This window comes from Capsicum annuum, chromosome 11 (genome assembly GCF_002878395.1).
Source record: "Capsicum annuum cultivar UCD-10X-F1 chromosome 11, UCD10Xv1.1, whole genome shotgun sequence".
NCBI lineage: Eukaryota > Viridiplantae > Streptophyta > Magnoliopsida > Solanales > Solanaceae > Capsicum > Capsicum annuum.
This window is the reverse complement of record NC_061121.1, coordinates 78,795,065-78,810,548: the sequence shown is the minus strand read 5'-3', so window position 1 is coordinate 78,810,548 and position 15,484 is coordinate 78,795,065. Positions and strand designations below refer to the sequence as shown.

At 35.1% G+C, this 15,484-nt stretch overlaps 1 protein-coding gene across 1 annotated transcript; it reads left to right on the top strand.

Moving 5' to 3' along the window:
• The first annotated feature begins 11,561 nt into the window (after positions 1-11,561).
• Positions 11,562-14,580, top strand: LOC124888861. The gene is made up of 4 exons (XM_047400152.1): positions 11,562-12,014; positions 13,202-13,564; positions 13,643-13,981; positions 14,104-14,580. Exons 1-4 carry the CDS (start codon positions 11,562-11,564, stop codon positions 14,578-14,580), a joined length of 1,632 nt encoding a protein of 543 aa, XP_047256108.1.
• The last annotated feature ends 904 nt before the right edge of the window (positions 14,581-15,484 follow it).

Sequence of the window (15,484 nt, the reverse complement as noted above, 5' to 3'; positions counted from 1 at the left end):
TCCAAATTAAAGTTCCAAGGTTCTGTTTGAGGAAAGTTAGAAGTTCTTCATCTATTGCCAGTTGTTATTTGGTGTCTTCTTTATGTATTTCTGGTAGGTGCTATGTATTAGCCTTCGCGTTTGTAATAGGTTGATCATATTCATGAAGGATTAGTTTGAATCTCAATCAAAATGTTACTACTCTAGTTCATGATGGTGGGCTTGTATTTATGATAGGTAGTGTTCTAGGTAAATCGTACTAGGTCAAGCCTTTCATGTTCACAAAGAAAAATGTACCTGGATAGTTTAAAACGTCATTTCAAACATCTAACCCCGCAAGTCAATTTTGAAATCTGTGAAACTTATTTTGGGGAGATTCAAAAAGTAATTTGCGATATTTCTTTAAAGGTAATTTTCTAAATCATTATTTTAACATTTTCAATGATTATTTTATGTTTTACCTTCGAATCTTATTTTTTCAACTTGAAATTTTGAGGTTTTCCTAGTAAAGTTAAAGAATAGATTTTTAATGATTTTACAGTGTAATTGAACTCCATTATTATGAAATTTCAAATTTAAACTCCTTAAATTATGGATAAAATTATGTTTTTATAAATTTTCTATTTTTCCTGTAGGGGCTTGGGATTGACCTTTTATTGATTTTTTGATGCAAAATATTAATATAGAAATATGAGTATCACATTCATATTTATATATAAAATTCATTTCTGATGGGTTGAGAATGTTGTAAGACTATTTGGATAAAGAAGATAGTTCATGATTATTAAATTCATTTAATTGATTCCTCATCCATAACCTAAATCAACCCAACAACAAGGCGTAATAGTACCTACATTTGTTCTTACAAACAAGGAACTATGAAGAACTTACCACCCAATCGAGGAAAGATTCACATAAATCAAGTTATTTAGTAGCACAGGAACTCAAATAGTTCCCATAAATATGTGGTAGCCAAATAACCAGCCATATCAACTGCCATCAAATATAGACATATAAGTCACCCAATATAAATAATAAATTATTTTGAGCTCTTCACATATAATGCAATCATATCACAATATGAATTTGTATCTATATAGATCTTGTAGGTGTATAGTTTAGTATCTCATCAGTCTCACTCTATGTTATATCATAACTCACCACTGTCACTTATCTGTACATACATACTATAGGGTCTTACTTTACCTAAGAAGTCATTACCTACAAGGGACAACTTAATGTCAATATACCATACCTGTGTAGTACCCACTCTATAACATGACTTCTCATCCATAAGCACACATCAGACTCGACCAACTCAACAATAGAATAGTATGTATTTTCTCAACCTCTTTCAATATATCTTAGTATGTTCTTATATTCAACTATCTAATAAGATATTATACATATCCTCTTTTCTGTATGCTCATATTGGACTCGAGCTACTCGGCTATAGCATAATTCTTAACATTATCAACATATCTTAGTATGTTCTCATCTCACTCATCTCTCAAGAGAGTACAACAAGTACACAAAATATAATAAGTGCACTTAATAATCATAAGTCATTTAAAGATAGACTTTAAATAATTGTATAGTTTGTTCATACAAGCATTGTCAAGATAAACAAATATTTAATTACAGGCTATGTAATAAGATTAATCAACATGGTTATCATTCACAATACATACATAAGATTAAATTAAGTCTAAATCCATACAAACATACATAAGTTCCTCTTAATTACTCAATAACAATTAATAATGCCAAGAACTATTGAATCCAGTACCCATCATTAATATCATTATCTCATTCACGAATACCACATCATTAGCTATTTATCTGACATTTTGCCAACATTAAATGCATAATACCAACTTTAGTTTATCCGCCTTTTACTACAAATCAAATTTTAACACTAGTCATGTTTTCTCTTAGGACAACTATGTTATGGTACTACTTCATACCTCATATCTTTATCATAAGAACAAATTACCTCAAGGTGAACACATAATCAAGAATACCTGTAATTAGGTTTGTCATACGCATGATTCCTTCTAATTCATATACCTTTAGCTAGGCTTAGTAGTTGCATTAGCATATAATCTTTCATCATTAGTCAAGTTAGTCTTATTCAAATATGAACACATAACAATAACTGCAAGTATGTATGTACATGTGTGTGTGCGTATATATATACATATACATATATACATATGTGTGTGTCCACAAGTAATATCTCTTATTTTATTGTAGGTATTATCCATCTGAACACCATGCCTGATGCCCTAATCGTGCTTACTCCCATTAGTTCTACATAGTTTATGTGATTGACTAATCCAAGTCCACTACTCAATAAACAATAACCTACCTCAAGCCAAAATGATTCCATAGGATGCATGAAACCTTGTTTCTTATTCCTGATCAAAAGATGCCAATGGATAATTGATGAGGAGGATGATGGAATTACACTCCTTCAGAGTTTGTTCTATATATTCTTGGTGTTTTATCTTAGCAATAACCTAGGTTCATTCTTATAAGAGGATCCCTTATCGAATATAAATTGGATTTATAAAAGTAACCTAAATTTGGAATTTTGGTTCATAGATTTCACTGTAGTGGTAGTATTCTCACTATAATAGGCTTTCTATAATGGGAAATGGCCCACTGAGGTGGGATTCATCAATTCACATATACTTCTCTTAACTCTATTCTATCAATGATTATTAAAAAAAATTACTCATTATTCTGAATCCAAATTCAAATCTGTTATAAATTTAAATTCTTATATTTTTTATTAAAGATATTTTAATAATAACAAAATAGGTCATTACAATTCTTAGATGTAGACTTATTTGACACTAACATTACCAGCTAGAGATGGTGTTTAAATTAGTAGGGGTTATTCTTAGGTTGTTTGGGGTTAGAGTATAATTAGTTCATAAGGATGATCGTAGAGTTGATTAGTCTGAGAGAGGACATAGACTATTTTATGCATTCTTGGGTAGGCCTAAGGTAGAAGTCTCTAATGTAGTTATTACAAGTACTGACATTATTTTCCATCTGCCTACTTTAATATTATTTGATCTTGGATCTTCTTATTCATAGGGTTCTTCATACTTTGCATAGGATACTGATATAATATGTGATTTTCTTAATGTTCCTATTAATTTTTCTACTATAGTAGGTGATTCTTTAGTACTGGATCGGGTGTACCAATCTTACAATGTGAATTTTTTAGGGTATGATAGTTAGGTAGATTTAATTTCTAGATATGGTTAGATTTAATATTATTTTGGATATGGATTGGTTCTCTCGATATCATTTTATCTTGGATTTTCATGGAAAGACAGTTGACTTATTAATGTTAGGTGTGTCAAGGGTACCCCAGGTATATATCCTATGGGGCAATATTATTTCTTCAGGCTTAGAGGATGGTAGAGAAGAGGCGTCTCTCTTATTTACCTTATGTACATAACATTAGTGACGAGACACCCCTTTTGGAGTCTATAAGGGTATTTAAGGAGTTTATAGATGTATTTCCTTTTGATTTATTCGGTGTGTTTCTAGATAAAGATATTGATTTTTATATTAACTTGGATTTTGGAAGTAAGCATATTTCTAATCCTTCTTATACATGACTTTGGTAAAGTTGAAGGAATTAAAGGACCACTTATAATTTATTTTGAGTAATAGATTCATTTGACCTAGTGTATCACCTTAGGATACTTTGATGTTGTTTGCTAATAAGAAGGATAGGTCTATATATACATATCCACTATCAACAATTGGAACAAGGTGAATTTCAAGAATATCCTCTTTCATCTATTAGTTATTTATTTTATCAATTTAGGATGTTTTGATATTTTTAAAGATTGACTTGAGATCAGTTGAAGATGTTTGGTCATTATGAGTTTTTAGTAATGTTATTTGGGTTGACTGATGCTATGGTGGAATTTATGGAGTTCACAAATAGAGTGTTTCTTCCTTATCCTAATTCCTTTGTGTTTGAGTTCATTGATGATTTCTTTGTGTATTCCAAAGATAATGCAGATTATGTGAAATATTTAAGGATTATACTTCAGAGATTGAGAAATGAGAATTTATATGATAAGTTCCTAAAGTGTGAGTTTTAGTAACTTAAAGTGTGAGTTTTAGTTGAGTTTTGTGTCTTTCTTAGGCATGTGCTAGCTAAGGATGATATTATGGTAGTTCTGGCAAAAGTAGAGGTGGTTCAGGATTGGTCTAGGCCTACTTTACCTATTAAGATTCTATATTTTATTAGATTAGCTAGATACTCTAGATGATTCATTTAGATCTTCTCTTCTATAGCATTTTTTTACTAGATTGACTTAAAAATATATTTCATTTAGTTGTTGAATATGTACAAGGAGAGTTTGCTTAAGATCTTGTTGAATTTAGCTCCAATCTTAGACTTTCTTAAAAGGTGATATCTTCATCGTGTATTATGTGCTTTAAAAATAGGAATTGGTGGTGTGTTCATGCAAGGTAGTTAAAGACCCATGAGAAGAACTACCCTACTCATGACTTGGTGTTAGTGGCAATAGTATTTGTTTTGAAGTCATGGCAGCATTACTTGAATAGTATTCATTGTGAGAAGTTATCATTACAATCTTCAATATATTTTCAGCCAGAATGACTTGAATTGGAGTTTATAAAGGTGGTTGGAGTTGTTGAAGGATTATGACTTGACTATTCTTTATCATTCAGGCAAGGCCAATATAGTGATAGACGTCTTATGTAGAAAGGTAGTGAGCATGTGTAATCTTACTTTATTAGTATCCTTGGAGAGACCTTTGGCCATAAATATTAAATATTTGGCCAATAACTTTATGAGACTTGATAGTTCAGAGTTGAGTAAAGTTTTTGCTTGTGTTAATGTATGATCATTATTATTGGAGCAAATTAAGGGAAAATAATTTAGGGATGGGAAGTTTTTATTATTTTGGATATAGTATTGAGTAGTGAAGATAAGGAAGCAACTTTTGATTCGAAGGGCGTTTTAAGGATCAAGGGTCGAATTTGTGGCCATAGAGTGGGTGACTTGACTAGACTTATCATAGAAGGTTCACAGTGGATGCAATAAAGATGTATCATGACCTCTAACAAAACTATTAGTGGCATGTTATGAAGAGAGATATTATCGATTTCATGGCTAAGTATTTGGTTTATCAGCAAGTGAAGTATGGCATCATAGATTGGGTGGCTTAACTCAGAGGATGCCTATACTAGAGTAGAAGTAGGAACACAATACTATGGACTTTGTGGTTGGTTTGCTTTAGAATTTGGGGAAGTTTGACATTATTTAGATTATTATGGATAGATTGACCAATTAGATTTTTCTATTCTATTGAAGGTGAACTATAATACAGAAAAATTAGTGAAGACCTACACTTTGGCTACATGGTGTGGCCATTTCTACCATTTTAGGTAGAGATAATCAGTTCATTTTTCTATTTTAGAGTTCCATGCAATGAGAGTTGGGTACTCAATTGGGAATGAGTAAATATTTTCACCCTTAGATAGATGATCAGTTTGTGTAGTCTATTCAAGTATTGGAGGATATGCATTATGCATGTGCAATTGACTTTAGTGGCCACTATGGTCTACTTTTACCTTTAGTAAAGTTTGCCTATAACAACAACTACCATTCCATGTTTTTGGGTGTTTTTATATCCACAAACCTCTTTGTAATATCTATGGAGTACTTATACCGAGAAATGAATCACTTCAGAAATGGTTCTAAGTCCACCCAAGATGCAAAAGACTTGGGTTGAAACACATATGTTTTGTTGATGATTTATTGATTTTAGAGACGATATGAATTGATTGCTCTATTGTAAGAGACCTTCTAAAAATTCTCTTTTGTATCTAGTTTGAAGGCTAATACTGAGAGGAGCTCTATTTATATGGAAGGCATAAAATACAAAGTAAAAATTGACATATGGCAAGCCTTGGGGTATTTGAAAGGGTCCTTGCCATTTATGTACTTGGGTGTTTCTTTGTCTACCAAGAAATTGACTATCTTATAATATTTTCCCTTGGTTGGGAAGTTTACTAATAATATTAGATGTTGATCAACTAGGTTATTATCTTATTCTGGTAGATTACAACTCACCAAAGCTGTGATGTTTGGTATGCAAAGCTACTGGGCATAAATCTATGTCTTATTTAAGAGAGTGATCAAAATGTTAGAAGCAGCATGTAGAAACTTTTTGTGGACTAGTAAAGGTAAATTGTCAAAGAAGGCTTTAGCTGCTTGGGACAAGATTTGCCAGCCAGGATCAACAAGCTGTTAAGTGTCATTTACCTTAAAGTATGGAATAAAGTAGCTATCTTGAAGCATATTTGGGATATCTTAATAAAGAAAGATATTATATGGATCAAGTAGGTGCACTATCAATATATTAAATATAGATGCTTATAGATAATGATTAATCCTAAGAATGTAGCTTGGGTGGTGAGAAAAATTACAAATAATATGAGGATTTTAATGCCACATCATCTAATCCGCGACTCAATTCTACATACATTAAAGAGAATGGTGCACGGTGGTAAGTCTATGATTAAACAAGCTTATTTGAATATTCAACCTTAATTTTCTAAAGCTCCATGAAATTGTAATACCCATACTTTTCTTAGCAGTTCAGCTCTTAGTTACATGCATAAGAGGCTTACGGCTTGAAAATTTCACTAAGTGTTAGGGACTTAGTTATATTTTTGGCATCTTAACTTTGAGGAATTTTAAATAGATCTTCCCGACCCTGATACGTAGGTTTTTGAGTTAATTCATGTTTAGGGGTGTAAGAAGCATGTCTCAGAGAAGTTTCAAATTTTTTGGACAAGTATTGGGTAGTGTTTGGATTTTGATTCCAAAACCTCACCGCGATAGTGGTGCATCGCAGTAGGTATAGCAATGGGCTCTTCATCACATTGTGGTGGCCTTTCAATCTGTATTCTAGTTTCATATTCAACTTGTTGAGGGGAAGTTATGTATTTTTACCTCAATCCAATTCATAAAAATATGAATTAAAACGTCGGTTAGGGAATTATATGCCCATTTTCCCCAATTCTCCTTTCAAAGAAAGCTTAACCATCTCCCAGGTTCATCAAATTAAATTACCTTCCCTTCAAGAAAACTAAGAAATCAAGTTCCTAAATCCAAGAACTTTCAATAAAATCATCAAGAGTGTGTTTCTTTTTCAAGCTTAAGGATTAAGGTATGCATAATTCATCTATAGGCCCTTTTTACCCATGGAGTCCAAGAATCCTCTTTTGATAGGAAATTATGAGTTTTTACATATTTATGATGAATTGTCTCCATGAAGTTGTTATTGATTTTGATTAAAAGTTATGTTACAAGTGTTTTTCAATGGAATGAGCCCTTGTATGATTTGAGTATTTAAATACTCATCTTAAATCCCTAATTCATGGTTTTAGTATTGTAACTATGTTTTTAATCACATGTTTTACCCATTTCCATGCTTAAATTCATGACTCTCACATGTTTAATGAAATGTCTAAATGTTGGGGTTTGAGCAATGGTCCCTTATTATGGTTTTTAAAGATTCATATGTCCTTATCATTATTTTCATTCATTACTGGAGGGTTATGAACACCCGATACTTAGTTGTTTACATAATTTCAGTATCTTCAGAATAATATTAGATAAACCATGAGCATTGTCATTCAGTTAGTTATCATGATAAGTTGTTTGCTCAGTTAAACTTAGTTCAGTCCAGTAATCAATGTCATTCAGTTAGGAGTAGGATTTAGCACCGACCGAATCCAGAGATGGGGGCTCACCTACCAATAGAGGGTGTGACCTTTAGTAGCAGCCCCTTAGTTCCAAAACTACATAGCCAACGTAGGTTAGAGATATCGACCTGCCAGTTAAGCGTTGATAAAGTGTACCTACTAATTAAGGGTAACACATATCTCATTAGAGCATCTGCCAGATTAGGGTGACTCATTAGTCCCTTGGGATATTAGTTTAGTAGATCCAAACAGCCCGTTTGAGTACCCGTGGCATCGTACTAATACCCTTCCAACTAGGGTTACAGGTTGGAACCTGATTATCTCAGGTTGGGGCATGTTATTTAGATGATACCTCCCACAGTCTCACTTTAGTATTCAGTAAAGATTTGAGTTTAATTTTGCTTGATCATATCATACAGTACATTGATGTTCTAGCTTTTAGCAGAATATTTTCCATTTTTTTCAAGGGATAATTGTGCGTTTTTAAGCAGCTGATGTTGTATTTAATACTGGATTTTAGTGTTTTTAGTTCAAGGAGTTAGCTGAAGAAGAAACTTGCAAGAGTAGCAGAAAAAGGCCACTGGCGGTTGAACTAGCGGATCATCAGCCATGCGATGGATCGCCAGGGTGACCGTCAGAGTTAAGCAAAAAGGAACAAACGAGTAACTCCTACGACGGTCCAAGTAACGGACCACCAACTTGTTCGTTGGGCTGAAATAGAGAATAAATTTTTATAGGATTAAGCAACGGCCCATGCGACAGACCGTCAGACTAGCGACGGTCCGCCAACCTTACCGTCACTACTTAACCAAAAAGTGACCAATTGAGACCTTCAGAAATGGTTCGAGCGACGGACCGTCAGCCTACTAATGGGCGTTAACATGACCGTCAGCCTTGACGTGGCTTTAATGAGTTAAAATATCAAATTTACAGGACATGGGAACATATAAATACCCAGTTTAGGGTTTATTTAGGTATCTTTTTATCATATTTCTATCTAGAAAACCTTATTGCAAGTATTATTCACTGTGACTGAAGCTACTATTGTTGATCTAGTTTTCTTTATTCATATTTTTCATTTAACATTCAAGAACAACTCTTGTAATTTTGTAAGTAATTCTCTTAATTCATTTATGAAAAACACAGTGATTTCTTCTTCTTCTTCTCTTAAGATGTGTGTCTAAACTCCTATAACTAAGGTTATGGGAGCTTTGATGTGAATAGCTGATTGGGGTAGTGAAAATGCTTAATTCCCATATATAATTGAAGTTTTATAATCCCTTCTTCACATTAACGACCTTTCTTGGTTGCAAACTTGAAGGGTGGGCCCAAGAATATTACTTGTCTGAGAAGAAAAGTATATGTCGGGAAAAGAAGGAGTTTACATAAAATCTAAAGGCTTTAACCTTAGGGTTATGGGTTGATACATCAACAAAGATTGACCCACATGAGAGACTAATTGAATAAATCAAAACACTCTATAAGTTTGAAAGAATTAATGGGTAAATTATCCATTTAGGTTGAGAAACAAATAGGTGAACTCTAGAATTTAATAACTCTTGCAATGGAAGTTGTAAATTCGAAATTTAAGATAATTCACGACCCCGTCTGCTTGAACATCTTGGTGAACATAACTATAGTTTTTTTATTCTCATTGAATTAATACTTGAAATAAAACTCTCTAGTTGGAACGCTAATCATTATAACCATTTAAATACTGTTAACAATTCAAAACCCCCTTTATTCAGAGCCTTCGATCAACAGTCTATTAACAACCATACCACTTAGTTTGCACAGTATTCCCTATGGGATTTGACCCCAACCTAGTTGGGTTCTATATATGACAGCGACCGCTCAAAACTTTCTAACGAGTGTTGTAATTTGGGCGTATTAAATTTTTGCACCGTTGACGGGGAATACGGTTGTCAATTAAGTTTGTGATTGTTAATTGACCTTTGGTCAAGTTTCCCAAATTTTACCTTTATTTGTTATTTTTGGTTCATTACAGGCTTATTGTTATTTGTTCCATGCACCATAAGTTTAGGAGAACCACTATTACCTTTCAATCCTGAACCCCATATAATTGGTAGAATGGAAGAACAACAAAAAGTTGATAGACTAGTTGCCTTGGCTAGTGCACAGGTCAATCAGCAGAATGATGGTCAACCAGCTCGTGACCCTAATCCTGATGAGGAGGATTTGGAGGATGATTAAATAATCAACCCAACAAATAGGAGGTGTGTGGAGATTGTAGAGGTGCCTACAAATAGAAATCGGGCAACTAGAGATAGAGAAAACCTCTAACTTGCTGGTGCGACCTGACCAATAATCCCATAACCATTAGCACCTGGGGTGAAGTATAATATCACTAGAACCATGATACAGCTTCTCAATATCAAGGGGTTGTTTGGAGGACTTCCAGGAGACGACCTGAATATGCATTTGGTGAATTTCATCAACATTTGCAAGTCCTTTGACAATTTAGGTGTTGGACAAAATGCAATTCATCTTTGGTTATTCCCATTGTCTCTGTCTGGGGAGGCAACGATATAGATAAATGAGTTGGTACCCAATTCGATAAGAAACTAGAGGCAACTGAAAGGAGCTTTCCTAGAAAGGTTCTTTCCACCCTTCAGGATGTTACAGTTGAGGGACTAGTTTAGCAACTTCATAAAGTTACCGAATGAGGCATTACATGAGACTTGGATGTGATTCAAGAAGAAGCTTACGCAGTGCCAAAACCATAAGATGACCGATGAGAATTTGATGGAGACATTCTATAGAGCCTTAAACTCTATAACTAAACCAATTATAGGCAACGCTGTAGGAGGAGCATTCATATAGCTTACATTCACTGAGGCGGCAGATATATTAGAGCAGTTGACTAAAATGAGTAGAGCTTGGCATATCAGGGATTCTGTGGTAGCAAGCCTTACTATTTCTAGTGGTATGTCTACGGAACAACAACAAAAAGAGGAGGAATGTGACCAGGATATAGCGTATATAAAAACCTTGATGGATCTGCTTACTAAACACTTATTATCTAGAAAGACTGAGAAGGTACAAGATGTTGGGTCATAAGGTAAAGATGAGTATGATTCTGAGAAAGAGGTGAACTATCTAAATAATCAGGGGGTTTCGAAGGCAATAGCAAAGGGAATTAAGGTTAGAACTATTATGACAAGGCTGGTTACATAGATAGGGACCAAGGGAGTTGGAAGAACAAAAATGATAGGAATGGACTGTATGTACCTCCTAAAAATTGGGATAATATGGCTACTAATTCAGGAAAGATGTCTATGGAGGACATGATAGAGAAACTATTAAAGGGAGTTGAGGCGACCAATTTTGGGGTGACGACAATGAAGAGTAACTTATCTTCCATAAGTCAACTAGTAAATTTGCACTCAACTTCTATCAAATAGTTAGAGAAGTAGATGAGCCAACTCTTGGCAGTATTTGATTAGAGAAAGAGTGGTACATTACCAAGTGATACAGTGCAAAATCCTTAGAATAATAGCTCTTGCATAGCATTTACCTCTCGAAGAGGTAAAGTATTACCTGGCCCTTCTGTGGGCAAAAATGTGATTGAGAATATAATTAAAGAAGATGATGAAACCCATCTAGTAGATTCTGAGAATTTGTATGGTAATGTGGATACATTTAACCATCAGCAGGTTGATAATTTAGAGGAAGGAAAAAAAGAGAAGAAGGAGGCAGTGGTTACTACTCTTCAAAAACCACTGCCGCTCTTCCCTTGTTGACTGAAGAAGAAAGATGATAACACAAAGCTCAAAAAATTTATGGCAATATTGAAACAGTTGACGGTGAATGTGCCTTTAGTGGAGGCACTAGAGCAGATGCTCGGATATACAAAGTTTATGAAGGATCTCTTGACAAAGAAGAGAATAGTTAGCTATAAATTAGTTTATAATCTTTACCATTATAGAGCCATATCGATAAGATCCTTGGTACAAAAGAAAGCTGACCCAGGAGCATTCACCATCCCTTATACTATTGGGTCACTTGATTTTTCTAATGCCTTATGCGATCTTGGAGTGGGTATTTACTTGATGACACTTATTGTTTATAAGGGGCTGGGTTCGGGGGACCCTACACCCATAAATATACGATTGGTGATGGCGGACAGGTCTGTTAAGCAGCAAGTGAGGATATTGTATGATGTGCTAGTAAAGGTGGCCAGCTTTATATTTCCTACAGATTTTGTTATTTTGGACTGCAAGATAGATTTTGAGGTACCCATAATCTTGGGTAGACCTTTCCTCGCAACTGGGACTGTCCTTATTGATTTGAGGGCTAATGATTACTATTCAGGCTTAATGATGAGGTGGTTTACTTCGATGCGTGCTAATCTATAAAGCAACCAAAAGACATAAGTGTATTTTCCATTGTTAATATTTATTATAAGGACAAAAAAGAGGTTCCAATTGAGGAGAATTTGCTGGGAAAACTCTGGCTACAGTCTTGATGAATTTTGATAGTAAAGGTATCGAGGAGTACGAACAGATAGTGTATTTTTTATAGGAATGGAATCCTATTCATATGCTCCCAAGAAGCTGGACTTAGATTTAAAATATTGACCAACATCTCTCGCTAAGCCATTTATCGAAAAACCACCAGTATTAGAGTTGAAGAAGTTTCTAGGACATTTGTAGTACGTGTTTCTAGGAAGTGGAAACACTTTTCCTATGATTATTGCTGCTAATTTAGGTAAGCACTAGGTTGAGGCACTTATCTCTGTGCGTAGCTAATATAAAAGGGACATAGGATGGACTATTTCTGATAACATTGAGCACCAACGCCATCTTAATCCACCAATGCAAGGTTTGGTTAAGAAGGAGATCCTTAAATAGTTGGCCGCAGGAGTTTTATACTTAATTTCTGATAGTAAGTGGGTAAGCCCTTTACTATGCGTGCCCAAGAAAGAGGGCATGACCGTAGTGGTGAATGAGAAAAATAAGTTGATTCCCCTCAAACCTATGACTAGGTGGAGAGTTTGTATGGACTATCATAAGCTCAACTCATGGACTTTGAAGGATCACTTCCCAATCCCTTTTATGGATCAAATGATTGATTGACTGGAAGGAAGAGGTTGGTATTATTTTTTGGATGGGTATTCGGGCTATAACCAAATATTTATTGCTCTAGAGGATCAGGAGAAGATGAAGTTCACTTGACCGTATGGTATTTTTGCTTTCAAGAAGATGCTATTTGGCTTATGTAATGCACCCTCCACGTAACAACGGTGCATGATGTCTATATTCTCCGACATGGTAGAGGGCACCTTGGAGGTGTTTATGGATGACTTTTTAGTGGTGGGTGATTCTTTTGAACTATGCTTAGTGAATCTGAGTAAATCATTGCGGAGGTGAGAGGAATTTAATCTTGTGGTTAATTGAGAAAATGCCTCTTCATGGTGAAGGAGGGCATTGTTCTTGGTCACAAAATTTCTGAAAAAGGGAACGAAGTTTACAGGGAGAAAGTAGAGTTGATAGAGAAATTACCCCCTCCCATCTCTGTAAAGGGAGTGCATAGTTTCTTGTGTCATGATGGATTCTACCATCTATTTATTAAGGACTTCTCCAAAATAGCTAATCCACTATGCAAATTGCTGGAGAAGGAAGCTAAGTTTGTATTTAATGAGGAGTGCAAGAAGGCATTTGAATGCCTTAAGGAGAAGCTTGTTCCTACCCCTATTATTGTTGCTCCAGACTGGTCTAAGACTTTTGAAATCATGTGCGACACAAGTGGAGTAGCACTGGGTGCTGTGCTTGTCCAGAAGAAAGTAAAATTGGTCCACCCCATTTATTATGCGAGCAAGTCATTAAATGGGGCACAGAAGAATTACATTGTTACTGAGTAGGAATTTCTCGCAGTTGTCTATGCTTTTGAGAAGTTCCATGCTTACTTATTGGGAAATAAGGTGGTGGTTCATACAGACCACACTACCTTGAGATATTTGATGTCAAAGAAGGATGCGAATCTAAGGTTAATTAGATGGATGCTGCTTCTTCAAAAGTTTGACTTCAAAGTCAAAGATCGAAAAGGATGCAAAAGTCAAGTTGCGGATCACCTGTCCAGACTTGAGTATGATCAAGCAGCCGAGGATAAGTTTGAAATTGACAATACATTTTTGAATGAGAAGGTCCTAAATGTTATGCTTGAAAGAGTGCCTTGGTATTCTGACTTTGCAAATTATGTGGTAAGTAAAGTTATCTGAGAGAATTTATATTTTCACCAAAGGAAGAAGTTCCTACATAAATTTACACACTAATTCTAGGATGAGGCATATTTATTTCGGTGGTGTACGGATAATATTATCAGACAGTGTATTCCAGAGGTGGACATGTTGAATATCCTAGAAACTATGCTTCTCCAGTTTGGGCTCACCATGCAGGTGATCGTACTATGAGGAAAGTGTTGCAGAGAGGTTATTACTTGCCGACCTTATTCAAGGATGCCTATGAGTTTGTGCAAAGATGTGACCATTGCCATAGACAAGGTTCAATCTTAAAGCACCATGAGACGCTTATGACAAAAATAATGGAAGTTGAGTTGTTCAATGTATGGGGCATTAATTTCACGAGGCTCTTTGTGAGCTCTTATAGGTTGAAATACATATTGGTTTCCATTGATTATATGTCAAAATGGGTTGAAGCTATCGCTTTGGACGATAATGAAGGAAAGAGAGTGGTTGCATTTCTTAAAAAGACTATCTTCTCTCGCTTTAGGGTACCACGTACCATCACAAGCGATGGTGGATCAAGTTTTACAATCGAGTGTTCTGAGCTGCTTTGTTGAAATACGGTGTGAAGCAGCATAATTTTGTTACTCCATATCACCCATAAACTAGTGGGCAAGTGGAAGTTTCGAACTAAGAGATAAAAGTAATTTTGGCTAAAACAGAGAATGTGAGCAAAAAAGATTGGTCTCGAAATCTCGATGATACCTTATGGGCATATCAAACTGCTTTCAAGACACCTATTGGGATGTCACCATATCAGCTGGCCTACGGTAAAGCCTATCATCTTTTGGTCGAACTAGAGCACAAGGCTTTGTGGGCTCTTAAATGACTGAACATAAACTCGAAAGAAACAGTTGAGTTAAGGTTGGGACAAACAAATGAGATGGACGATTTGATCTGGGAGCTTACGAAAGAGTTGATCTGTTAAAAGAAAGAATAAAGAATTACTATGACCAAAGAATAGTGAAGAGAGATTTTTAAGCTGACGATTGAGTGTTATTGTTCAACTCTCGACTTAGGCTCTTTTTGGGAAAATTAAAATCAAGATGGTCTGGGCCATTCAAGGTAGCTCAAGTGTTTCCATTAGGTGTGGTGGAACTTGAAGGTAAAGATGGAAGTCTATTCAAAGTTAATGGGCAAAGAGTAAAGACCTATGCTGGTCCAACCGATTATGAAAAGCTATTTTCTATTGTCTATCTCAATGAAGTTCATGTAGTCAAGATAACCAAGTCGCGCCTTGACAATAAATTAGACGCTAGTGGGAAGTAACCCACGAAGTGTTGTTGTAACCATAGTTAGAGTTTATTTGTTGTTTTTGTGCGTTTGATATGTTTGTGAAGTGTGCAGGATTGAGAATACAGAAGAGGGTATTTTCTTTAGTTGAAAGAGGGTGATGGGAAGGACGATGGACCGTCAAGGCCTCGATGAACCGTCAATGGAACCGTCAAAGCCATAGAAAAT